The sequence below is a fragment of the Aquila chrysaetos genome, chromosome 25 (genome assembly GCF_900496995.4).
Source record: "Aquila chrysaetos chrysaetos chromosome 25, bAquChr1.4, whole genome shotgun sequence".
Classification (NCBI taxonomy): domain Eukaryota; kingdom Metazoa; phylum Chordata; class Aves; order Accipitriformes; family Accipitridae; genus Aquila; species Aquila chrysaetos.
The window spans coordinates 9,276,169-9,303,790 of NC_044028.1; the positions used below are offsets into that span (position 1 = coordinate 9,276,169).

Consider the following 27,622-nt stretch of genomic DNA (forward strand, 5'->3'; position numbering starts at 1 on the left):
GCGGGCGCGGCGGCGACGCCATCGCGGCGGGCGGCGGCGGGTGGCAGCCGATGGCCGCGGCGGAGCCGGCGGCGCGGAAGCGGCGGCCCAAGGGGCACTTCGCGGCGGCGGCGGGGCGCGCCAAGCGGCCCCGCGGCGGCGGGCGGCAGCTGGAGGCCGGCATGCGCGGCATCCTCATCACCTGCAACATGAACGAGCGCAAGTGCGTGGGGGAGGCCTACAGCCTCCTCGGCGAGTACGGGGACCTGCTCTACGGGCCCGAGCAGGTGCGTGCGGGCGGGCCCGGCCGGCCGGTCGCTCGCTCGGTGCTGGGCGGGAGGCGGCCCTGAGGCGAGGGAGCGCGGCCCGGAGGCCGGGGAGCGCGGCCCCGAGGCCGGGGAGCGCGGCCCCGAGGCCGGGGAGCGCGGCCCCGAGGCGAGGGAGCGCGGCCCGGAGGCCGGGGAGCGCGGCCCCGAGGCCGGGGAGCGCGGCCCCGCGCGGTGTCGGCCGTCCCCCTCGGGTCCTGCCTCCCCGCAGACTGGCAGCGCTAACGCCGGCGGGGCGGGGAGGGCAGCGCCGCGAGGCCTCTTCTGCCTTTCCGTGTGTTAAAAAAACCCGCTCGCGTTCTCCACACGCACGAAAATGCCGGTTTCTGTACGCAAACCCCAGCGCAGCCCCTCGGGTGGGCGGGAGAAGAGGCCCGTGCCCGTCGCCTCCAGGCCCCTGGGCGCGGTGGTGTCTTGCGGGCGGTTTTTAAGTTGTGGGCGCCGTTGCTCGGTACTCACCAAACAAGAGACGTGCCCGGTGTGAAGTTTTCAGATCACGAGGAGCGGCTGTCTGGAAGCGAGAGGGAGGAGGATGAGGACGACGTTGAGGCTGCCCTGAAGAAGGAGGTCGGCCAGATCCGTGCCTCGACGGAGCAGAAGCTGCGGCGGTTCCAGTCGGTGGAGAGTGGTGCCAACAACGTGGTCTTCATCAGAACCCAGGGCATAGGTGGGATATCAACTGATGCTGCGTAATGCTGTGGGGTTAAACTGCTCTAAACAGGGCTAGTAACAGGCCACAGAGCGTGACTTCCAAGAAACTCGTGTATACAAAACAAATACAGGGTTTCCCATTCCCTTTGGTGTTGCCACTGAATTTCGTCATTAGCACAGTCGCTAAAGGTAGAGGAATCTGCTTTGACAAAATAATCTTTGATTATCCAATTCTGGTATAGTAAAACAACTCTTTACAGAAAAGGATTGGAGGCTGACAGCAGTGCAGCCAAGCATGCATTTCCCCAGCTTATTATTTAGAGGGGGGGAAGAGGTGGGAAAACGCCTTCAATTTGTTTCTCATACCTAGCTGTTTTTCTTGTAGAACCTGAGAACCTGGTGCACCATATACTAAAGGATATGCATGCCACTAAAAAGAAGAAAACAAGAGTTATTCTGCGCATGCTACCCATTTCTGGAACCTGCAAGGCTTTTATGGAGGATATGAAAAAATACACGGAAACGTTTTTTGAGCCTTGGTTTAAAGCCCCTAATAAGGGTACTTTTCAGATTGTTTACAAAGCTCGTAATAACAGTCATATGAGTAGGGAAGAAGTAATTAAGGAGTTGGCAGGTATGTATGTATTTCACACAAAACTAAGAACAAGTATAGAAGCAGCCCACAACTGCATGTGTAACATACGTCAGATTATTGAAAGTGGTCTTAATGGGCGTACATATTTGTTGCTTAAAATCTGTATGTTGAATTACAAAAGCTTCTTGAAGACTTAAAAAAGCTTGACATCAGTATTCCTTGTTGGTGATGTCTTGAGAGACAACAAGCAGAAGAGAGTACAGTGTTGAATATAATTTGGAGTGCCAGTTATATGTGGTTTGAAATTACTGCTGTCAGGCTTCCTCTGTGCATGCTATATTGAAATAATGTGTTACTATTTCCATAAAATAGCTCCACCTTACTCAAGTACTTTGTTTCTTGGTAATTGCTGTGGGATAGTTTTTCAGTTAGTTCAGTCCTGTTGGTGGTATAATCCAAGAGTCCTGCTCTGCTCTGCTATTTTAAGCAATTACAAAAATGAGTAATTCGTTACAACTAAGGGGGATGTTGCCTTCTCTCTGTCCTTTCAATAGGGGATGCTTATGCTCTGAAAAAGTTTTTCCAGCATCTTTTAAACTACATCTTGTTTTACAGGAATTGTGGGCAGCCTCAATCCAGAAAACAAAGTTGATCTTAATAACCCACAATACACAATTGTGGTGGAAATAATAAAAAATGTCTGTTGCTTGAGTGTGGTGAGAGACTATGTTCTGTTCAGAAAATACAATCTACAGGAGGTGGTGAAGAGCAACAAAGAAGACGCACTACAAAACCCATCAAGTCTGACAGAAGAACAGAACTCGAAGGTAGTAAAACCAGAAACCGAGGAGGAGGAGAAGAGCTCAGAAGAAGTAAAACAAGAGAACAAGAATCAAGGTGAAACAGAAGCTGAGCCCAAGGGGAACAATGCACTGACGGTGTAGAAAATGTGGTAGAAGGGAAAGGTAAACACAATCGAAACCTATTAAAGTTGCCCTAGGGTTCTGAAAGGATGTTTTAAAGAGGAGAGTGGGTTTTGTTTTGAAATCTTGTTTTTAAAATCCACGTGTAAGAATTTTAATGCTCATTGTAGGTGGAGCTGACGTTACAGCAGATGTAAGAGTGCTCAAGAGTTCTTCACCTTTCTGGTGAAGCTTGCTGTCATTCTTCTACGGCTTTGTTCTGCATTGCCTTTACCTAGTACAAAAAGCAGGAGTCTGTGCATGCATATGTAAATGTGGCCATCCTGACATATACTGACTCTGCTTTGTTATATCTGATGGCTACAGAATCCAAAAGGCAGTGCAGAATCAGCTCTGTCAGGAAGTACTGACAGAAGTGAGAGATCTGAAAAAAAGACAGTTGATTGCAGAGGGTTTTTAAGGAAGTGATATGAGAACTTGTGTGACTGCAGAACTCAGATACATTTTTCTGTGTGAACAACCGAATGAGCTAAACCTGATCATCTCCTGTATGATGGATGATTATATATATATACACACACATCGCTCTACAAGGATATGCTAAGTCTTGAAAATGAATGGTAAGAACTGCTATGATCAAATTACTTGAATACTATGAGATGATTTAGAGTAATAGGTTTGACTGTTCTAGAACAGTAGAAGTACAGTGCAGGCATTGCAGATGGTTTTAGCAAAAACTATATGTGTGTTTACATTAGCTGTGTATACAGCAGTTATGGGTTTATAGAAAATGCTGTAGTCACTGAACAGAATCCTTTTGAGTAATTTCCTTCAAATAGCCTTTTGCTGCTCTCTCCAAAGACTTAATCCTTTGGTGGTTTTATAAAGTCTTTTTGTTGTTTTTATTTTTTGTTTTTTAGATCTCAAAATTTGAATTTAAATACTGCTTGGAAACTTCTTATGAAAGAAGCTCTCCATTATGCTCTACTGGATAAGGGGAATTAAGTTTAATTTTTGGTACAGTTTTAGCTTTACAGTATTAATTTTGTTTCAGATTGAAAGTAATGTTAGTGAGTCTTTCTATTGTCTGTCTGTTACAGCAGCTCTTTTGATATCCCAGTGACTTTTAAAAAAAACAACCAAAACCAGTGCAGCTATAACCTGCTTTCCAGTAGAGTTTTGAGGATGCTTCCTGTACAACTGTCTAGCTTTGGTATTTCATTTCTAGCATAAAATCTGTGGGTTGCTAATGGGAAAAGACTCATCTTGAAGAACACCACTTGTTACTTGTCGTGGTTTAATGAAAAGGATGTGTCAAGTCTCTCAATAGTGTTTAATTTATATTTTCCTCTTCTCAAAATTGTTTTAGAAGTTGGAAAATTAAAATGACTTTTACCACCTGTTTATTAAAACTCTGCTTTCTTAGCTCCATTGGTGTTTTCTTTAACTTTTAAAGCTTTTTGCGTGTGGATTAAAGCCAGCAATGTCTAGGTCACACATAGGAAAGAACTATATGAGACCAGACCCCGAAGGCCAACTGTGAATGTTTATTGGTGGCTGATGTCGGTGATCACGATTCAAGGCAGCCTACTTGCTTATCTTACTAAGGACAAAGATAGACTCAGGGATAGTTTGTGGTTTGTTTTCCTTCTCTCTCTCACTCATCTGTGTGCCTACAGGACCTACAGTTCTTCAGAAGAAACTGCTGAATAGCTACCATCCATTTGTCAGGCCTGTGTCTGACATTTAGATGCTGCCTATGCTGCAGTCTTAAAGATGTCCACGTTCTTTTACTTCTGGTTTTTCATAATTTGCACTTAATGTGTTAACAATGAATGTTCAGTAATTCCTAAATCTTGAGGCTTTCAAGATTCGTACAAGCAGCGAGCTTAATTTGGATGCATGCAAGATCTGTGGCCATTTCTGGGAACTTCATTATATACTATCACGATTTCTTTATTAATAAGCCTCTTTTGAGTTAAAATGAACACACTGCTCCTTCACCTGGTAATCACTTCTACTTTTACTGTAATTCTGAAAAGTGCTAGTGGCTGGAAGGTGTGTTTGATTGATTTTTTTTTAAGCAAGAACACAAGCATTTAAAAACCAAACAGTTGGAGTTTTTAAACCTTGTTCATTATTACACAGTCACTGCCTAATGGGTGAAATATAATCCTATGTTGGTGCCTGTAGTTGTAACAGAAAAGCTCCATTATGAATGAAACTGATAGGGATAGGCTTTTTTAGATTGCTTATCAAAACTAAATCTGTCCCCACTCCTTGTTCCTCAGTTCATTCCATCTGATTTTCCTGGCAATTGTCTTTGGCAGCTGCTGGACAAATTCAGTCTGATTCAAAAGAGGAGAAAAGTAAGATGAGCAAATTTTATTTATAAACTTTCTTTCAGAACAGCATAGGTCTCCATCCTACTTAATTTAAATAAGAATTTGGTGACTGGGGAAATAAATAACTAATTTGCTTTTAGATAGTGTTGTAGCTACTATTTTCCAAAATAATCTTTAAATTAATACTTGACATTTTTCTTGCACAGCACATGTTTGGGCTTTTTTTGTTTGTTACTGCGTTTGAACTGAGTCTAACCTTGTGGTTTTAGCCTCTCCATGGTTAAAATAGGTGTTCGGGTTTGTTTTTTTTTAATATACTAGTGTTTACTTGCCTTTCTGGAGTACTTGTATGGAGCAGTGACTTTCTTGACAATCTTGCAATTCACAGGCCAGTTTCTTTGGATCTTGTGACTTAAAGGAAGGAGACAAGACCACAAAAGCTTTTACCACCTACAAAGGGAAAATAAAAAATACAACATTGATTAAGCTAGAGCAACCTAACAAATGAGGCAATTGAGAATGAGTGAGTATTGCCTGCAATACAAGCTTGCTGTGTCACACCTGCGCAGTAGAGCAAAATTTGCTTTTGTGTAAGCAAATCTAAAATTAGGACAAAAGACTGTTTCTGCCTTACATTAGTAAAGGTCCTAAGTAATACATGATCAAAGTTTAAAATTCTGCTTCCAAATTTGTAAGAGTTCTTTAAAGGACTGTTTTAAAGTTCTTACGTGCCAGGGCCTTTTCTGTAAACATATGTTGTTAAAGTAAAGAATATAATTCTCCAGGTGGTGGGTCAAAGTATACATCAATTCTTACCAGAGACACCTTCACATTCACCATCATGTTCTTTAGGAAACTAAGGATTATATTTTCATTTAAAAAAAAGGAATACAGGATACACAAACTACTGCTCCCCTCAGGTAAGTGATGGAAAAGTTTGTATAGCTACATTAAGTCTTATGAATTCAGTGAAAGTTGAGTCTGTCACACAAAGCATTTTATGAATAGGAGAGTGACCACTAATTACCTACCCTCTGTTGGGATTTGGGCTGCTGACAACAGCTGACTCAATGACAGGGCACTGTCTATTTCAAATGGTCCGATACAATACCTAGAAGAGAGAAATTAAATGCTGAGTAGGTGAGAGGTATAGTTATTTTTTAGACATTTCTTGGCATTTTAACTGAAATACCCAAACTCAGAGGCGATGATGACATCATCAGATCTCCCCATAAACCATATATATCCATCCTCATCCATGCTCCCTATGTCTCCAGTGATATAGAAGTTCCCACGGATTGTGAAAGCAGTTTTCACTGGATCATCCTGTTGAATAAGCAACAATTAAATATTGTAAATATTGAGAAGCCTTAAGCTTAGAGATGACTTTTGCCTCGTCTTTGGACACTACCCATAGTATCTTTCATTGCTTGTTTCTGAATGTAAGAGTGTCCTGGTTTCAGCTGGGATAGAGTTAATTGTCTTCCTAGTAGCTGGTACAGTGCTATGTTTTGAGTTCAGTATGGGAAGAATGTTGATAACACTGATGTTTTCAGTTGTTGCTCAGTAGAGTTTAGTCTAAAGTCAAGGATTTTTCAGCTTCTCAAGCCCAGCCAGTGAGAAAGCTGGAGGGGCACAAGAAGCTGGCACAGGACACAGCCAGGGCAGCTGACCCAAACTGGCCGAAGGGGTATTCCACAGCATGTGATGTCATGCCCAGTATATAAACTGGGGGGAGTGGGGACGGGGGGGAATCACCGCTCAGGGACTAACTGGGTGTTGATCAGCAGGTGGTGAGCAATTGCACTGCGCATCATTTGTACATTCCAATCCTTTTATCATTACTGTTGTCATTTTATTAGTGTTATCATTATCATTATTAGTTTCTTCTGTTCTGTTAAACCGTTCTTATCTCAACCCAGGAGTTTTACTTCTCTTCCTGATTTTCTCCCCCATCCCACTGGGTGGGGGGGCAGTGAGTGAGCAGCTGCATGGTGCTTAGTTGCTGGCTGGGGTTAAACCACGACAAAGAGCTTGTGCTTCTTCCAGAGGGGCAAATTTACCACAAGGGCAGATACGGAACTGAAGATCAGACAGTAGGTCTGCAGAAGAATGGGGGAGAGAATGGAAATTTTGTAAGTTGGAACACCGTCAAGTCAAGAAGAGGCACAGCTCTTCAGCGTTGCACCTGCTCCTGTTGGTATAATTACATACCACACTGCAGGCATGAACTGGCTTTCCGCAAATTCACTTTTGGCTTACCAGGTACTGAGTGAAAAAAGTAAATGGCCGCTTGGCATCCATTTTGATAGCAATGTCTCCTCCTTTCCCAGGAGGCAGAACACCATCATTTTCATCTATAATCTGCAATAGGAAAGGCAAATGGGTGATTATAACTTCCCATTTTAAGAGAGCCGTGTTCTAAAACTAACCATCAGCCAACAGGTCAACCAAAAACGTCAGCCTGCCCTGAATACCACTGTATGGTACCGAAACTTGTACAGTATGTTGTACTCTCTTGTGTTTTACTTCCTATGAAATCAACAGCAAACAGAAAAGGGGACCACTGCACCTGAACATCGTAGGGGGGAGCTGCCTTTCCCAAGGAACCTGGCTTAACTTTCATTCCTTTCATATCTGCATGTATCATTGCCTGTTGGAAAAGACAACCAGCCCAGGTATTTTTCATGGACATTCCTGAGGCCATTCCTGTTCTTGTACTATGCCCACTGTTGAGCTAGCATAAAATCTAAATCTTCCATCTATGCAAGCCAAAACATTTGTGAACTTCACTGAGAGTCTTGCACTCTAAAGTTCAAGATACATTACAGCTTAAGTAGTCTTAGAAGCAGTATCATAAACAAGCCATAATTCTAAGCAAAACAATAAACCCTCTTGTAGGCAATTGCCACGTATTCTAATGCCATTTTTCTTTTTAGTCAAATATATATGGCTGAGTTCCATATTTACCAAGAGGAGTGCGATATCTAAGTCCCCTAAGTGACAGTTGAGTTGTAGCCCTTTACAGAAAATCTGAACGTACAATTTCGGTTTGGCCGTAGCCTTTATGATCGTCCTGTTCGGCTTTTCCACTGTGCTATCACTTCTAGGTTGAGTGGTTCCCCTCTGGTCAAACAGTGCTTCAGTGTCTTGACTGCATACCTTCATAGACAGAAGACATTGCTGAGTATCAGAGGACAGAAAGGGACAAATTCTGCTCTCCCTGACATCCATATGTCCAACCCCATGACTTCAGGATACACCGGACACTCTTTGAGTTAGGGTTAGGGTTGAGAGAAAGCCTAGAGCTCCAGTTGGAGTGGGGCTGGAAAGGGACTGCCGAAGTGGTGAGCTGCAAAGATGCACAGCAGTGATGGCAGTGCAGCCACACGTGTGCCTTCAAGGATGAATACTGGCCTCTATTTACTGTCTGTAACGCCTCAGGGCAAAATCTGCTCTGGGTTGGAGGCACCTGAGGGGTGGATTTCGTCACTCTCTGCAGTGCTAAGGAAAAGGCTCTGCCTCCTCACAGCCCCCCCTCCAACACAGAATTTCCACCCCTCTGAGAGTTTAAGTGGCTATGAGGACCCATAGAAGTGACTGTTAAAGAACCAGGCAATAGCTTGAACAGACACGGCACAGTCACTTGTTAACAGACGCGCGGTACCTGGTGAGGTCACGCTGTACCAGCATGTGGTAGGCAGTTGGGGTGCTGCACAGAGTGGTCACTGGATATCTGCACAAGGTCTGACAAATTAAAGAAAAAAAAAAAAGGGTTAAACAATATTGTTTTGGGAAAAAGCTTGCTGCTAACTATTCCTTTTTAATCCATACTAGGGCACAAATTACAAGACCTGATTGTAACCTCACTTACACGGAAAGCAAAATAATTGCTGTCACTGTCAGTATTCAGGAAAAGTGTTACAGTGCCCCAAACATCAGCTGATGCATGGACTGTGGTAAATCACTGGTGTACCTAATTTGTCCTGATGCTCACCTGAAGCACAAGTACCATGCCTTGGTATGAAACCCTGGCCCTGGAGGTGCAATGTAAGTTTTGCAGAGGACTTCAGTAAAGCCCACACATCTCACTCTAGGACAAAGTCAGGCACCTCAAAATGGAGGCACCTAAAATTACAGGTTTCTTTTGAACATTTTGCTTGTGTCAGTCTTTTATCTAGCCCCACACTTTCTAAAATGGATTGTCGCAAATCTTTAGACATGCTGCAATTCCCTCAGCTATCCTGACAAAGGGTCTGTTGTGCAGAGCCAAGTCTTCATGACCTCTGGGTGAGTTGCTAGTCATGTTGTTATTAAAAGGTTGTTTTGGACTGGCAAATTTATATATCTTTCTTTACCTGGGACAGAACACAGGACATGAGTGCCTTGCTAGAAAAATAAAGATCTCAGCTTAGCCTTTATTTTCTGACACACCTTTATTTCTCATCCGTAACACCAGGAGATAGATGATTCACAGTCACTCAGGTAGAGCTAAGCCTTACTTTTTTTGTTTTTAACCTCACTTCTGCCTTCAGTGAAAATTGCTCAGAGAGAGGGACAGGTAGCAATAAATAAAAGTAAGGGGAAGACCTCTCTTCCACCAGCCTTCAATCCAGCCACACCATGGGTAAAGCAGCCTCTACTATCAAACTTCATTTTGTGGAGTGATGGCAAACCCCATGCACACTGCAGGTGGATGTTTGCAAGGCCAAGACATTTATACAAAAAAGAAAACCAAAGCAGCAACTACCATTTTAGAAAGGAAATGAAATGGGATTAAAATCCCCACATAACCCCCACGTTAGGAACGTACACTTTTCCACATAGGTGCTTTGAGCCATTTGGGAACAGCACTCTTCCCTTTTTAGTAGATTAAAACTCAAGAGTGGCTTGAGAAGCTTGAAAATAATTTCTTTTAAGAACAAGCCAATCTCAAAGCTTCAGTGTTTTCCAGTACTGACTTGCCTTTCTTAAGGGTCACAGCAGTGTAATTAAAGTATTAATTTACATATAATTCAGCTCATTTATCATTTCAATAGTGAAATACAGTAGGAGAGAGCTTTAAGTAATACCAGTAACTCCTACTGATCGGAAGCAGCTGGTAATATCCTGTGCCCAAGAGTCATGCTGCAAAATCCTTCCTGTATTATATTCCTTTTCAAAGAAAAATCACCTTGTGGTTATGCCATCTTAAAACAGCTAATCCCATAAACCTAAGCAGCTTAGTTTTGTGGCCTGCCTGGAAAACAACATGAAATATGAGTAACTGTTCGTTGTGAGCATGGTGTTCTTACATTTAAGATTGCTCTTAGATCAAACTGTGGCATGGCATGTACAAAAACACGTGCCCTGGAACCACAGACCAAACCCACTCCCAATAGCTGCCTTTAGCCAAGCAGTGTCTGACATGTTCCGCATCACATCTGAGGGAATCAAATTCATCCAACATCTGTTGAAGACAAAGTTGGCCAATGTAAGGGAGTCTGCAAGTGGAAATTAACAATGGGAGGGTCTTTTTGTTTTGGTTTGGGTTTTTTTTTGCTTAGAAAGGCATGGTAAATTTGATTCGAAACTCAAGAGCTCAAATAAATGCCTTTTGCCTAGCCTTTATACTGATGGCAAAGATAAAGAAAATCAAACGGTATCCTAACTCATTATTTAGCCTGGATTAACAGGCAAGCAGTTTCTAAAATGGAGCCACATACCACATCGAACACGATCCTTGCTTCCTGGGTACAATTCAGCTGAGGAGACCAAAACAAATGGCACGTACAGTATTGTGGGAGCCTCATCATCTATCATAATTTCGTCACATACAAAACCTCTTCTGTGTGCTTCACATTTCAGAGCTGTAAAGCTGTAATTAGCTGAATACTTTACCTTCCACAGAGAAAAAAATGCCAGACCAAAGCTTCCATGGGAACATTCAACCATTTTGGGAGAGCCTGTGCCGCCACTGGTAAAATAGATTGCCATTGGATCCTGGTTTTTTGTCTTCACGCAGTTATGGACAGCAGGGGCAGCCCTTAAAAAAACCCGAAAGGTTATATGAAACAGTGGCTGGTGTTATTCAGCGCACTTAGGTTGGATTCTTTGTGCCCAATATATGCAGGACTGTTTGTATAGTGAGATGTGAGGGATGAGAAACTACTAAGATCTCCTCACTCTTGCACTGCTAGTTCTGTATTAAAAGTGTTGCTGATCTTGCTCGTCAGCTATTCTTCCTGTCCACCTTCTCCAGAGTAAAAATGCCGACTGGCTCTCTTTTATTTGCCTCTTCAACAACCACCAAAAGGCCCAGCATCTTGCGTTTGACCAAAGTGCCCTCCAGAAAGCGTATCTTCCAGCCTTAATGGGATTAGCTGAGTGAGGACCCACTATTTCTTTTGGTAGGTGGTCCCACTAGTTAATTATCCTCGTCACGTTTGGGAAGTATGGGGAGGCTCAAACTCTTGGTCGTCTGGCACATGACAGGGAAATATTTCTCCTCTCTTACTAGGATGAGAAAGCAAAACCGTTTTTCTCTGCCAGGACCAATGTTCAAAAAGGGTTTTGCTTGGCACGCAAACATTGCCCATGCCTGCAAGGTGGGGCAGGGGAAGCCTGTGTCCCCCCGCCAGCCGTCTCCCTGCGCTGGCTGCCGCGGGGACCTCACTCCGGAGCCCCGCAGCCTCCCGGCCGGCTTCGCCGTCAGCTGAGGCAGCCGAGGCCGCGGGCAGCTGGGGAGTGTGGGCAATTAGCCCGCTAGGTAGGCAGGCTGCCACCCACCCGGTGGGACGGGGAGCCAGGCAGGACAGCGGCCCAGCGCTCTGGGAAGACGGGGAGCCCGACAGCCGAGCAACCCTGGAGCCAGACAGCCAGCGCTTTGCAAGGCAGTCATCCGGGGAAACCAGACAGCCTACCTGCCTGACCGCCAGGGACGGCCTCTGCAGGAATGACACGGTTCCAGGCGGTATAAGGTTTTATCAAATCAATTTTGCCCTCTGCCGTGGAACTGAGCCATGGAAAATTAGCCCAGCATGAAAGAGGATTCATCAAATCGACTTGACAATGTTTTAGTAGCTCTAGGAGGTTTGAGAATGCAGCGTTACCGCTTCCTCTGTCTTCCAGTTTAGTGACACTGAAGTGGGCAATTGTTTGAAGGAGCAGATGGAAATACAGGGAGACTGTACAGTGAGCTGCACAGGTAATGCTAGTTCAGACACCTGTGGTTGTGAGAACACATGGTACATCTTATAAAGCTCCTCAAGTGACTGAGGAGCGTGGATCCCACCTCGAAAGAATGGTTTTAGCTAAAAAGGTGCTTTTAACAAAATACCAGCTGGTAAAATCACACCTAGGGCCTTGAGCAGATTGCAGCAGGGTATTTGCTTCCCTTCCCCACTCTGCCTCGCCTCTCCTTGCACAGTCCCATGCGCTGCGGTGAAGAGCTGGCTGTTGGGTGCCATTTTAGTAGCTGCTTTTCAGCAGTGAGGCAGGTGGATTCCTAAACATATTAGGTTCATTTTGCAGTGCCCTTTTTTAGCCTTTCATAGTGAAAAGCTACTCACATTAGCCTTTTTATCATCAAGTTTTAGGAATATGGATTGGAATAATTTGTACAGAATATTTTTCTTGGAGCTTTAGAATGTAAATAGGCCACAGCTGTCAATAAAAGAGGCTTTCCTGTCCATTTTTTCCATATTATTTCATAGTCATATATAACAAACCTAGACATAATAAGACTGTACTTATTTTTTAATTAGCAATTTGGCTATTCTTCATAGAAAAGAGACTAAATTGCCTTCTCTCCCACCCCCTCAAAGGTATCTAGTTCATTAATGAGACACAAGTGCACAACTGTGTTTAAACATCAGAAATCTACTCGAGATAACTATGATGGAGTTAAAGTAGAAGGTGCTTACTTAAGCAAATCACTGAAGCTCAGCCCTGCTGCTTTCAGATACAGTAAGCTTCGTTTTCAGAAACTGGCATTTGGATGCAACTGGGTCCACCACAGGAGCAAGCACATCAGTTGTAATAATACACCTATTCTTGCAAGCCAGCAATCTATAGCAAATGTCTTGTGCTGTCAGTTATGTTGTCCCTTGGATGATGATAACATCCAAAAGTGCAATAAAATTGTAAATTTATTGGGTATTTTTCACTTTCAGTCCTGATCAGTTTATAGCTTCTCCTGATTTGTTGAATACCAGCACTATTCAATGCAGAAATGAGAAGGTAAAACAAGTCCCACACACCTGAACGTGAATGCAGACGTGCAGTACAAAACAGCTTCTGTTTCTGTGAGATCCTTTGCTCCAGGCACAATGTAAGTAGAAAGTGTAACTTTGGGGCAGCAAACACTTGCAGCTTTAACTTAAGTCTGTTGAAGTTAAATCAAATTGATTTAACACAACCAAATTGATTTAACCCAATCAACACAAGCCACAGAAAATTAAAGAAAAATGGTGAAGCTAATTCCAACAGTCATAAGAGACTACCCCTGTCAGCCCCTTTGATTGTCAAATGTTCAAGCTACAAAGTCAAATAAGAAATGTAATTGTTAAATGAATTGCTAACCAACTTTTGGCATAGAAGGTAACAAACAATCTACAGACCATTAAGAATGATGCAAGTCACCTGTTTGCATACAAGCCATGTTCAGCAGCCATCACTCTGGGATTCGGGGTAGAATCACTAAAACTTGGTCTCTTCTTTGCAGATTGCGTGGCCCAGAGAGCACATTGGCCACTTCTGGGGACAGGAAACCCAGCTCTTCAAAGCTCCATTTAATTTCATCTCCTTTTCCATTTATTCTTCACAGAGCTGGATTTGATGGTCCCTTTCATTCCTATACACAACGCAAGGGTAAATAGCATGCCGCTTACTTCTGAGACTCCTGTAGTTCCTTACAGAGATTTTGGAATGCTCCAGGCAGTGGAATCTGATAGTGTTACATATTCTAGGGCAGGGATATAAGCGTGTTTTGTTTAAAAGAGCCCTCTTCCAAGGCACGTATAAGTTGGTGTGTGTATCTACCTGATTTGCAATGCTCATAAATTACTTAGAGGCTTTTTTGAACCCAGCACTGCGCACACTGCCCTCACTGAATGAGAATCACAGAGACAAAGCACCACGTCCCCTCTGATGCTGAAGCAAATTGCTTCTCCTTTCTCTGCAATGTGAGATGATGTTAAAATAGAAATAAGGGAGGAAATTCCGGTCTCACTGAAGCCAGTGATAGTTTTAGATTTGACTTTGGGGATAGGGGCACAGTTTCACTAAAAATACTGAATCTACAGGGTCAGAAATGCTACCTTTTCTATTTGAGACCATTTGTCCAGCACATCACTTGCAAAATTAAAGTACTCGGGTACTTCCTGTTCACAACAACTGATAGCTTCATAATCTGAGAAATTCAAAGGTGAAAAAGTCTTGTGATACTGGTGGAATAATCTGCGGAGTGTCTGGATGCTCCGTGGGGACTGCAACACTTGAAATTCAAGTAAAATCTTCATGGCACAAAAGCAGATATATGGGGGCTTTTGAAGACGATAACCATCAGAACTATTTTTTAATGATTATTTCCCTCCTACAAGAGACAGAAAAATCAATAATAGTATTATGATGTGCACATTCCCAGATGAGCTGTTGGCTCCAGATGGAACAGATGTATACAGAGCAGCAAGTCCACCTCTTTATGACATTTTATCCCACCTCTCCTTATGGGTAAGCTAGAGCTCTAGTAACCCTTCTAAGTCTCCTGCTTTTTCATCTGTCTCTGAGGTTTCTCAGAGAATTCCCCTTGGAGCTGACAATTCCTATTCTATCCAACCAAAGTAGGGGCTTGAAACTGTGAACAGCTGGGTGTTTAAAAAAAAAAAAAAAACCAACCCCAAAACCCAAACCAAAAAAACCCAAGAACTTTTCACGACTTGTACACACTATTCCCATGTTTTAAGCACCACAGCAGTCTCACCCAGCCCTACAAGGCTATTAATGGCAAACACAGATTTAGTTCCAGTACGGATGCCATCTTCTGTTCCTGGTTTTTGCCTCAGAATCCAGGATATAACCATCACCCACAACTACTCAAAGACCAGGGTAGCCACTAGCAAGCAGGGGTGAGGGGTCTGTGCATTTAGCTGATACGGAAGAGATGTGATAAACATCCTTGCTGTTGCTTTTGTTGCTAAAGCAATAAACGTTAACCAGAAGTACGTTCCACATTGCACCATTTGCTCTGCCTTCCTTTTGTCCAAAGAAAAGATTGTGCCCCCTCCTCTCCCCAGTGTTTGCCTTGTATTAGATAGCAAAATATCATGAATAACTCAGAGGTAATTTTCCACATTCTATTATTGATTTGTTTACTGGACTAATGCTTTTGCTACATCTGCATTTGTCCTTTATATAAATATAGAGTTGCATTTGGTTTCACAAAGTACCATTTGTAGTTGTGTATTACCCTGAAAATGCTTTGCAAAAGAGGGAAGTGAATTTGAGCTATATGTATGGGAACATGGTGCTCAGGATACATTCATCTTCAGAGGCTAAAAGATATAGATGGAGGCTTTTTCTTTTTTCACATAGTCTGGTTATGACATATTGCTTCTTATATCTACCCTTAACATGTTATGAAAAAAAGCCTGATTCCAGAACTCTCAGTTAATCAGTGAAATCTTTGTAGCATTGGCTGCCATTTTATTTTTCCCTTAGATCTGAGCCAGCGACTGCAGACTCAGACCTAGATGATGTTCTTGCAGAAAGAAGCTACTTCTTCAGTCTGCTTGATACAAACCAGAAAAGTATAACTGCCTCTGGTAGTCCACCCTCCTTCATGAAAGTGAGAATCATGTGAAGAAAGAGGAATAAAACAGGGCATTATGGTTTTTTTGGTTTGGGGTTGTTTTTTACATTTGCAGATGGCATCTTTCATTTTTGAGAAGACTAAGTATTTGAACACCTACTAAATAAAAACTAATTTCTCAGGGTGTTTAAATAGCTTGTGATTACCTGGAGATGTTATCTGTGATCAGGTGAGACTTCTTTCAAATCCTCCTCATATACCTTGCCTAGTAATTGTCGAGTATTGCCTCCTCCTCGCTCACTTTAGTTCTCTGAGCGGTTACAGCCCTTCATTAGTAGCACACATCACGTTCCATGGTGGGGATTATTTCCCCCCAAAAGTGCAGATTTCATTTCTCAAATTACCTTCTGAAGAAAGGTGCAATCACTGAAAAAGTTGAGAGAAGATGGAAAGAGCGCTGAGTATGAATGACTGCGTTTCTGGTTTACTGCCTTTGAAGAATGGATAATCCACCATACATTAATATAGAACTCTATGGCACCAATGGCATTGGAAATGGCAACAGTGGGGCTTTATTTTCAGATTCTGGAGTTAAACATAGTGTGAGAATTGGTATGATAAAGATATGAAGATTTTCATAAGCCTGGTGCCAATAAATATCACCTGTAATATCTGACGGATGCTTCTGTGGAGAAAATACATGCAGTTCAGACACGGGCCATCAGCTCTGAGGAGGACAATAAAAACTCAAACTACAAAGTCATTGCTATGAAACAGGGTAACAAAGGGATGAGACACAAAATCCATGCTCTGGAAGGCAGCAACGTGATGCAGGAACTCCACCTATTCAATTATGAGACACTTGGTTCAGGTGAATCTACTGCAGTCACAGTACAGTCTGCTAGTATTGCTACTGCAGGCACTAAGCCCTGCAAGGGGAAAATATTTTTAAACTAAGACCTAGATAAATAAAGGCTATACATAAGCATACATATAGACTATATAATATATAGAGACTGTATATAAATATAGGTATTTAAAAGACATGTAGATGTGGCACTTAAGGACATGGTTTAGTGGTGGACTTGGCAGTGTTAGGCTTACAGTTGGACTCGATGATCTTAAAGGTCTCTTCCAACCTAAATGATTCTATGATTCTATATAGAGGCAATAAAGGGTATAATTAAGGATCAGAGTCAGGAAACAGAGATGCTGCTAGAAATGATAAGCACAGATAGCAGCCGTGGAAGTAATGGACTATGGAGAGGCAGAACCGGGCTGTTAGAGCCCACATGTGGAACCCCTGCAGGCATCAATGCATGGCCAATCTTCCAGGAAAACTGCTGAACTGCTATGTATTAGGAGTATCTGAAAGCTTTCAAGTCACTTTTGCAAACTGAAAGTAAACTCTGAAATTACTCCTAAGTAAACTATCCAATTTGGCATCAGTGTCTTTGTGCAAGTCATGTACAACTCTCTCTGCCTGTCTTCTGTGTCTTATTGTGGACGCAGAGCCAGCTCCCCTGACCTGTTGCTGTGGAGTTCACTGTTAGAAGATGACCCTCCACAGTTCGGTAAATCACATAGTGATATTCTGAAAAAGCAGACACTCAAAGCTAAAGTAAGGCTACCTGTCTCTCATTTTAACACCTTTTAAAAAGGGCGTACAGCAGACTGCCTGAAGTGACAGTGTTTACTGATGTTACGGTGATCTGAAAAGAGAATTACCCCATTTTTCTGATCTGACTGCTATTTAACTGGTTCTGCTTCTCCTCTTACCATTTTTCAGTCAAGATTGGAAGCAAGGATAACTATGCCTTAAGGTGGCTGGAAGCCCACGTACTCGGGCAGAGAAATTAAAATGGACAGGGCAATGGCAACCACATGAAATTCCCGGTGAAACCTGGAGAAGAACACAGTGCAGTGCTCAGTTCTTTGAATTTACACTTCAGGAGCACATACAGTGAGATGCAGAGCAAGAACGTTTGGGTCAGGGTTTGATGAACTTCACACCTCTGTAACAGGGCACAATATCTTCCGTCTGCTCTCCCCATGTGGCAAATGACTTCTCCCGTTCCTCACTTTACTGTGGCTGTTAAATGGCTTTCAAGCTGTGTAATACACACAGACAGACACACACAGAGCCATTCTGAGCACATGGTGTTTCTAGCATATGTACACGAGAGGGCATTAAGCCCATCTTCAATCCAATATGGAGAGACTGAAATCAATGAGTGAGTTTGCTCACAAGTTTGCAAGGCAGCCAGATTTGGCCCTGTTCCCAGGGTAAAACAGGGTAAATTCCTAAGAGCACTCAGGGGCAGCAGTAGCTCTAGTGACATCCCCCTGGCTGCCTGCACCATGTAAGTACGTTTTGAGACACGCAACACAGCTGCTACTGTTTGGAAATGTCATAAACTATTATTCAGTGCAATAATACACACACGGATGGGTCAGCCTAATTTGTCCTTGAAGTCCTACAACAGACAAATAAGAAGTAGGACAACCCCCAAACAGTGACTGTGCTATAGCAGCCTTCTGCCAGCACACATAGAAAAAACGAGTTGACCAGTGGTTTTCATTGTAGTAGCAATGAAATCCAGAGAAGTTTCTCATTTTCTTACCAAAATGTAACTACCTGCTCCCAGAAAGCAGAATTCAGAGCAGCTGTTGATGCGAATGTAGTAGAGAACCACCCAAGGCAGGTGATGCAGTTCTTCTCTGGCACGTCTGTTGCTTACTTCAAGTACACCACTTTGGACAGGAGGCAGCCTAAAGACTTTCTCTGTGGAATGAATCTCCAAAGGACTGATTAATAAAAAAACCCAAACCACCCCCTTTCAGTCACTTTTGTTATTTCCTTAAAAAAATGTAATGCTCTCAGCATGCAAATACTCCAGAGAGTGGGGTTTATTTTTCACTTGAGGTCTAAGTCTGATCCTGAAGAAATAAATTTTCAACTATCCCCTGGTTTCAGTACTGGAAGCTCAGATCCATTAGATAGATGTAATCTACATGGACACAGCATTTTGTGCATTTGTTTTCTCTTTTTTTTTGACCTCAGGCAATTATGTGCTTTGTAGCTGGAAAGCAAAGCAATATCCATTTCAGAGCTTAAGGGTATGAAAGAGGTGAGATCCACCTGCAGAACCCTCCTGGCACAGCCTCTCCTGGGACTTGTGTTTGTTTGCCAGTTAATAACTCAATTAGTTGTCCCGAAAGGTCATCAACAGCTTTACTACACAGCACGTTTGCTATTTTCCCAGGCTCTTGGTACAACAGCAGATGTGCTCATGAGTACTGCATAGTGGGTTTACAGCAGAACCAGGAAATTTTGACATAAATAACCCTGGACTTTTTTTGGTTCACTGGCGTTTTTGTGCTCCCAGTAAACACAGCCTTGGTCATAGAGTTCAACTTGCTTCTTTTGAAGCAAGAATAAAGTGTACACAGGCTGTGCTGTAGCAGCACTGTGTGAAGTGCAGGTGCTACAGAGGGGTAACAAGAAATGTGAGATGTGACCTAACGGGGATCATCTAAACCTCTGCTGCACCCGTACCCATGTAACTGTGCTTTGCTGTTACAGAAATATCTCACAGTCTGAACGAACTACTCAGTCCAGGAAACCCTTGATTATATTTAATCCTGAAACTATATGTGACCCAGCACTGGCTAAAGCTGGAAGTCTGATCATCAACAATTATTAAAAAACATTCTCACAAAATAATATTTGACACATAGTTGCATACTTTGTGGCTTTCAATGATAACAATGCACATACATAAATAAAGGCAAAAGCTAAAGGCAAGTCTGATTTCCCCTCTTTTATCGTTATTTTCAAAACAGTTTCTCCCACATACATTTAATATTATAGGGAATATATTGCTTTAGAAACACTCCAAAGCACCAGAACAAAAATTGGTATCTTCTACTCTTATTCAGACGGTTGTCCAGCACCTTTTAGGACTGATAGGGAACAGGATGCCAGAAGGCAGAAAAGCAGTCCAGGATGAGCACTTTCTGGTCAGGAGCTCAGCAGCAAAGCTAAGCTCTTCCTCACTCTTTGTTCCTAAGTTTCTTCCTTTGGGTTTTCCCAGAGATCATCTTTGGTAGTTGTTGAACAAACTCCGGCTTGTCTGGAAAGAGAAATAACAACAATACTTAGCAGTTTGACACAGTTTCATTCCAAGCTGTGCTCCTTTTCTATGGCAAGCCTGCGATTTTAAAAGCTACGGGCTCTTTTGAGGATGAAGCAGGCAGGCAGCCAGCCCATCAGTCCCAGTGCCCAACAAAAAGAATGAGTTATGTTTTAGAGAAACAGAACTCATCTGTTGGGTGACTCAGTAATTCCTCAAATCAGTAGTGTGGGACAATCACACGCCACTGAATTTGAGCACAACTTGGACTTCAAAGGGAGCAACTAAGGGGCTTTATTTGGTTGCCTGAAACCCTGGCCAGTGGGGCAGAGTTAGGACTCCTGCCCACACACTGAACAGAAACGTTTTGATTCACCTGTTTGTTTGTTTCTTCATTTTTTTTCCTGGTCAGGTTCAGGTTTTGTATCATTACAAAACTGCACTAACATGTTGGTGAGTATGGCTGACCCAATGTATAGACGGAGAAGTCTGTGACCACATCAGAGAGGAAACCTCCTGAGCGAGACCTTCCCTGCTGTAATGAGCAATTTACACCACTAGAACAGGGCTCAGGGGAAAATCTAGCCAGATTTGTTTAAAGCCCAACATAGACCAGTACCAAACCCCAAGAATCTGTTCCAGAATTATATTTTTAAGATTGCTTTAAAAAAAATTACCTTCCAAGGTCATAATTAGATTATGGTAAAAAATTTTTTACTTACATAGAATAAATGGATTACATGAACAATCTGATTACTTCTCTTCAGACAAAGTGGATTATTTTGCGGAAAAGTACTTACTCACATTTGAAATCTGAAGGAGCTTAAAAAGAATCAGATCCTGAAATTGTGACCAGATTACATTTTTCAACATGTTTTTATGATTGCACTTAAAAATTTACATCTATTTCTACTTATCCTGCTCCAAAAATGGGATTACGTTTAAAATATCCAACATGTTTTCCCTCTGTTCTAATTGAATCAAGGAGAGAAAAATTAATCTCCCAGAACAAAGCTGTTACTCAGGAAAACAGAAGGGAATTTAAAACCCTGCATCACGGTTGTTGGAACCCTGTGCAAAAACTGAGGGAAGCCAAAGACAGACAGTGAAGTTTTTTCTGAAGACTTTTGGTGGGATCTGGCATATCATTGCTTAGCCAGGTGGGGCTTATCCTGCTACTCCTGATGAACTATTCATGTTTAACTCTGAATGTGCATGCCCTGGGGTTCTTTTCAACGATTCCAGATACTCTGCTAGTGGAGTTTGATTCCTGCCTCACCTGGAAAGGCGGTAGTACTGTTTACCTCTGCACAGCCCACTGCCACCAGTAATGAGATGTGAAAATCGCACTGAGATTCCCCCAAACCCGCAGTGTACCCTTTGATCTTGATAATCTGTGACCAGTGCAAACTGTGATAACTCTGCTGAGGAACTTGACAGGCTATTGATTGTTGCCAGCTGAGGCTTTTGCCCACGTTATAGTATTCAACCCCCCTGTTATTGTAACATCCAAGCATTATCTTTCTCTGTTCAGTTAGTCATTCAAAATGTCTAGAAATACATTTAATGTAACTGTATTGAATTTGTAAAATCTGATTCTTTTGTTTAAAATAACTAGGATAACTTTATGCTCATGGACACAATTTGATTGGGTGAAGGAACATTTCATTTCCCTGTACATAATCTCAGTGAAATCTAATACAGGTTCATCTGTAGTTTCAATGTAAGAAGACAACATCAGATCCTATCAGGATAGGCCTATGATGTTCAGTGAAGCAGTGTTTACTTATGTAGTCAGGATGGGGTCAGATTTTCAATGTTACATTTAAAAACATTAAAAAAGGATTAAAAGAGGTTCCAGGAGAAAAAAAAGCAAAATTCGACTATTCCAAAATATAACCTGATTGTATTTCTAATCTGATTATTAGGTTTGATTAGAGGAGTTTTAATTTTAGGGTGCATTGCCAGGAACTACTTGTATATTCAGAACTCTGTGATACTGGCCTTTCTCAGGTTTTTGTAAGGTGCAGTAACTTTTTTCACATGCTGAAGAATTAATTTTCCAGGATCATGAGATGTAAATTCAGGAGACAGAACAATAGAAGCTTTTACCACCTAAAGGAGAGAGCTAAAGTAAGGCAACACTCAGCAATCACTAACTTGATGAATAACATTCAATAGAAAGACTAAGATGAATAATGCAGTTTTCTACAATCAAATTTCTTTCAATCCAGTGGAAATACAAGTTTTGAGCCAGATGCTGGACAACTTTCTGGTTTTTATCGCTTGTTGAGCTCCACAAACGGGCCTTAAAACTACTCATAGTGAACATAGCGGCGTTCCCAGCAGACAGGAATTTTTCACTGGTGTCTGGGCAGCCACATCACATCCTTGCAGTGTTCAAGAAGAGAGGTGACTCAGGTGGGCCACATTTGCTTAATGGCCTTCCTAAGAAGAATAGCTAGGGGACATTGCTTCACGGTGTAAGATCTCATTGGGATTCAGAGAAGCCATTGTCAGAGTTTCAAATTGGCCTAGGTGCCCCTAATTTTTCTGAAATCAAAAGGAAGTTAGATGCCTCTTCATCTCCTCAAATGTATTTGAAAACGCCAGTCTGCATCTTCACAATGTTAATAACAAGCCAGGATTTCCCTCACAGACATAGCTATTTCTCAATATACACATACATTAGATATTTTAGGTAGCTCCTAATATCAATGTCCTTACCTCTCCTCTGATAGGGTCTGGGCTGCTGACAGCGGCTGTTTCAGCTCCTGCTGGGTGCTCTATCAGGGCACTCCCTCTCTACTTCAAGCAGCCCAATGTGATACCTACAGAGGAAATAAGAATTTGGTATTAAGAAGCAGAGCTGGGCAAATAATTCTGAAATCTTTGTTTCAGTGGTAAACCAAACCTAGTGCTTCTGAGATCAGTTATGATGCCTTCAGGGCTGTGTGAAAAACCCAGGTTTTTGTAAGCTAAGCATACATGTTTGGAGGGAGGCACTTCAAAAGTCACCAGTGAACTGAAAATATTCCCCAAAACGTGTTTGATTCCTTACCACATATCTAGCATAAAGACAGAAGGGCCTTGCTGGTTTGATCTGGACAGCAAGGTTGCCGTCTTCTCCTGGAGGCAGAATGTTACCATTTTCATCTATTACCTAAAATTAAAGAAAGCTCGCTCATCAGTAGTTACGTGACATGCTGCTAAACAGAGAACAGTCCTGCCATGACCTTATGTTATTTCAGACTGAAGTAACCAGAATGCTTTACACTCATCAAAGTACCTGAACATCATAAGGTGGAAGTGCTTTTCCTCACGCATAAGGCTTAATTTGCATCCCCTCACGAGTTGCATGTACAATACCCTGTAAAAGAAAACTGAGTTTATGTGGTTTGTTACTCCATACAAATGGATACTTTTACAGCTAAATAGTCTACAGTTCTAGAAGAAATAAAAGATGTTCATTTAAAAACATGTTTTTTCACTGTGATATTAAAGTCCACTACTTGTTTATCTAATGGCGTAAATCAGCACAGCTGAGAGAAATCCATACAACAACATTGACCTACATCAATGAAAGATCCCGCTCAGTGGGAAAAATCCTGTTTTCATTCAAAGTGGTGTTCCAGATTAAATCAACTGGGCTTTAAATTATTCTGATTTAGATTTCCTTTACAGTAATTTGGCTCCATTTACTTCTCAGAAATGTCCTCCGATTTGTATCGGTGTGAGCCAAGCAGCAGAGCGGTGTTCTTGGCTACACTGTCATTAGTGTCAGCATTGTACTGATATTTCTTGTAGGGGGATGAGCAAGTCCACAAACTTGGATTTATGGGACTTGGAGTTTCTCCTCATCTGAACCACCAAAGTGGCACCATGGAACAATCTGGTCTGAGGTAAAAATTTTCACCAGGGACTTTCTACTCTAGACATTTGTAACGGTATTTCCACACAATATACGCTGTATGTGAGTGACTGCAAACACACTGATTCGGTCTGGCCATAACATTCTAACCCCGTCTTATTTTTCTACTTGGCCATCATGGCAGGATGGTTTGACTCCCCTCCACTTACGCAGTATTGCAGACTCTTGAATTTGTAACTTCATATATGTTGGGAAAAAAACCCAAGAAAAAAATGCATTAGAATCACTGAAGGAAAGAATATGGTTTGAATCTAGGGTCCAGCTGCATACAAGCAGAAATGGCAATTTTGCACGTCTCCATGAGGATCCCAGCTTCTGAAATTATTACACTCTGACAGTGCACAACACAGTCTTTGGGATGGGACTAAGGCAGAAAGCTCCAGCCTGCAATCTGGTGGAATGGATACCTGGTAAGGTCATGCTGCAACATCATGCAACAAATAGTAAGTGACAGGAAACGTAGACAGACTCTGCGCGTTAAAAAAAAGGAGTTCTATTTGCTACGAACTTGCTGAAACTTCTTGTCATGGGCACTCCAACAAGCAGACACCAAGCAAAAATCAAAGTGACAGTGACACTATTATTTAGTGGGAATAGAACATGCCTCAGGATGGTTTACAGTGGAAAGGGAGATTTCAGTACTCGTTTTTACTAAGAAAGAATCTGTGGTATTACAGAGAGATGTGACTTGCCCTAGATCAATCCATATGTCTGTAGGTGGTACAAAAACTGAATCTATGTTTTTGACTTTCCACTATACTGAGAGCACTGTCTCCCCTCATGCCTTGCATTAACAGCCCACTAATGCAACAGCTTTTGCTTTCAATGACACATTGATTTTATTCTTACATTTAAAATAGTTGCTGCGTCATACTGTAGCTTGCCATGTGAAAAGATGCATGATCCCTGAATCCATGGAGAAAATGAGGTGGTATAGTCAAATTTTATCCGGCCTGTATCAGACAGGTCCCATAGTGTGTCAGAGGAATTCAAATTCATCCAAAGATTGGTAATGAGAAAAGAATTATAAAGGAAGCATTTAATAGGAAAAAATAATTTACAAATGGGGTTAAGTGGATGTAGACATTGTGAATTTACACAATTCTCTTTCCATTCATTAACAGGCCTGGTTCCCTCAGGAATCTCTCGAGGAGTGTAGCTTCATATCACCTAGTAGAAGGGGTTTACCTTTAGTGTCATTTTGCTGCAGATCATAAGGACGGTAGGGAAAAAAGACAGTGGAAGTATTTAATCTGATTAAGGGAAGCGCACAGAACCCTCTCTGCTTCCTTCAAATTTCTGTTATTTCATTTATTAAGAAAATAATGCTTTCTATCCAGAACTAGCCAGTCTGACCATAGTAATAGACAATGAGGTTTAAAGAATCTAGCTGTGAATGCCTGGCCCATTACCCAGCAAATAATCTCATCTCTGCCCCTGATTACCCAGGAAGTACCACAGCAAAACAAATATGGATCTTTTATGAAAGCATCATAAAAGGCTGAGATAAACGTTATTTTTTTTAAATGTATCCATATGCCGTATCACCCACTGGAAGTAAGTGTAAATACCCAAATTAAAGAGGCAAAGTGTGTTACCTTCTCCAGTTGAGCCCTTCTATCCGAAATGTGTGGCGCTCACAGAGGCCTTGAAGAGCAGAGGAGCGTGGTGCTCGCAGCCTCCCTCTGTCCAGGGGAGCCTGACCGGAGAGCACGGAGCTGTGCGGAGCATGGGCTCCTTGGCAGGCAGACCCTGCTGCAGCCGGATTTGACCACAACCTTATTTTGTTCACTTTTCTTCTGGTAGAATCACATTAAACAAACTTCTTGCTCTCATGGGGGATTTCATTTTCTACGCTCACTAGAAGCCTGTGAGATTGTCCTTGAAGATAACCGTATTTTGGATTTTTAGGGCTGTAAGGGAATCTTACGAAACAAGCAGCTGCTGGACTCTGTTGTTCTGCCGCAGCTGATGGAAGCTCAGTCACCGATGGTGAGTTCTGGTCTGCATCTTAAATCTAACACTTGAATGTGATGGCTGAACTTGGCAAATTACCCCTTCTCTAATTGATCTTTTCAATAATGAACCCTTCTCACACAGATATGCTTACATCCATTTCATTTATAACTTGTGGGGGTTTTTATTCTTACAGGGGGACTATTAAGACTCAGATCAAGTATTAGCATAATAATTGGTTTTACATCAACAATCTGAAAAGCCTTATGAATAACTAAAACCAAAATCACCTAATGGCTGCTCTGTTTTTCATTACAGCTTTATTCTGACTTTTTCTATTGTGGGAAAGGAGATGAAGTTGTAGATCACTTATAAAATGCTCCTGCTCAATGGACTGGCTAAAATAACACACGCAAAGTCACAAAAATCACCATCCAGCTAATCTGCAAGACCAAGTTCCAAACACATTCTGGAAATGTATTAAGGATTTCTAGACATAAACCTAAATATTAACTTTCTTACTAATGCAAGCAGAGCATTTTATGTGCCAAAATACATACACACTATATATACACACACACAGAGTATATATGTATACATGCAACATTAAGCATGTACTATGAATTTCTACAACTTACTAGTTTCTCATGATGTATGACAGCATCATATATGAAAGGATTATTTCTCACATACTGAATATAATCACAATTCTCATTTCATTTACCTCAGAGGGGTTCTTAAAGCAAAAGATGGGGTCTTATGTTCATACCTGTTTTAAAATAGTCTTTACTATTTCAAAATAGTCTTCACAAATACATAAATACATGTTGCTTGTGCAAGTTAGTAGTCTTATATTATGCATAATAACATTCTTCACAGTTTAAAAACATGCCAAATAAATACTCCCAACCTTGAATTGAGAATTCCACTCCTGGCTAGTGGTTGGAAGACAAGAGACATGCCTTCAAAAGAAGGGCGACACCTACGCATGGTTCTCATCCTACCACCAAAAATGTGGATTTTGAATCCTACTGCAATAAAACTGCTAGTCCCCCATCTGTAGCAATGCATTTTCAGGACTTGGGCTGCCACTATTCCAAACCAGAAAAAATTTATATGACCGCTAAGGGGAAAACATTGCAGAGGAAACATGTTCCCTGTCCCCAGCTGAAACTGAAGATTTCTTTCTACTTTATAAAACTTCAGAAGAAAGAAACAAGTCCTCTAAAAGAAGTACAGTTATTTTACTTGTTTGCTGTCCTTAGAACAGCTGTGTTGCCCACTCTAAACACAGATAAAACACCAAAAGAAAGGGCTAATTATCTTCTGGTGCATGAGGCTGAAGACCAGAGATTCTCAAGAACTCAGCGAGTTCCTCCTTATGATCCATTTCTGTTTCCTTGTCATCCTGATACAAGGGAGAACAGCATTGTTTTTGCAGACATTAGGCAAAACGTGCAGAGGTACCTGGGTGAGGTTGTTTTGCAACCTCATCCTAATGTTGCATTTCAGTAATCCCTATAGAGACCATACGTACCAAAGTCACCATGTCCCTTCCATAGGCTTTGGATGAGACGCTAAACTCTCAGGAAATAATGCATCAAAATGTATTTGATACAGAATACCTTTTCTGATGCAGGTATTACCTTTTTTATTGTCTCTGAGACTAACAGCAAATTGAAGCTGGGCTGTAAGAGCGATGGAGAGGAGGTCTCAAAGGGAAAGGCTAGTTGATTGAAAATTATATTTTTCAGCCAGAATGATACAATGATTCAGTCAAGTTTCAAACTTTGTGGCTCCAAAAGAAAGACATGTGCTGGCGAGATGTATTTTGCTTTCAACTGCTTGTAGCTGCAAGCCTGTGTTTCCAAAATCATTCTGCAAGGATCAGGGGAAATGTATTGGCAATTCTCTGATCCTGTGCAGAGGAGGAGAATTAAACAAACCATCTACCTTGAAAATGAGATAGAAAAGCATACTGAGTATCAATA

The 27,622-nt window shown here is 41.9% G+C and overlaps 1 protein-coding gene and 1 pseudogene across 1 annotated transcript; one reads left to right on the forward strand and one right to left on the reverse strand.

Annotated features, from left to right (window-relative positions):
• Nucleotides 1–2: 2 nt before the first annotated feature.
• Nucleotides 3–3,899, forward strand: THUMPD1 (THUMP domain containing 1). Its single transcript, XM_030001472.2, has 4 exons — nucleotides 3–266; nucleotides 792–972; nucleotides 1,342–1,590; nucleotides 2,167–3,899. Exons 1-4 carry the CDS (start codon nucleotides 51–53, stop codon nucleotides 2,493–2,495), a joined length of 975 nt encoding a protein of 324 aa, XP_029857332.1. The 5' UTR covers nucleotides 3–50; the 3' UTR covers nucleotides 2,496–3,899.
• An 836-nt stretch (nucleotides 3,900–4,735) lies between these two features.
• Nucleotides 4,736–15,864, reverse strand: LOC115335577 (annotated as a pseudogene).
• Between the last annotated feature and the right edge of the window lie 11,758 nt (nucleotides 15,865–27,622).

Coding starts and splice junctions, on each gene's coding strand:
- THUMPD1 (XM_030001472.2), top strand. CDS start 51: ATGGCCGCGGCGGAGCCGGCGGCGCGGAAGCGGCGGCCCAAGGGGCAC. Junction 973..1,341: donor CATCAGAACCCAGGGCATAG/GTGGGATATCAA, acceptor TTTTTCTTGTAG/AACCTGAGAACCTGGTGCAC. Junction 1,591..2,166: donor AGTAATTAAGGAGTTGGCAG/GTATGTATGTAT, acceptor CTTGTTTTACAG/GAATTGTGGGCAGCCTCAAT.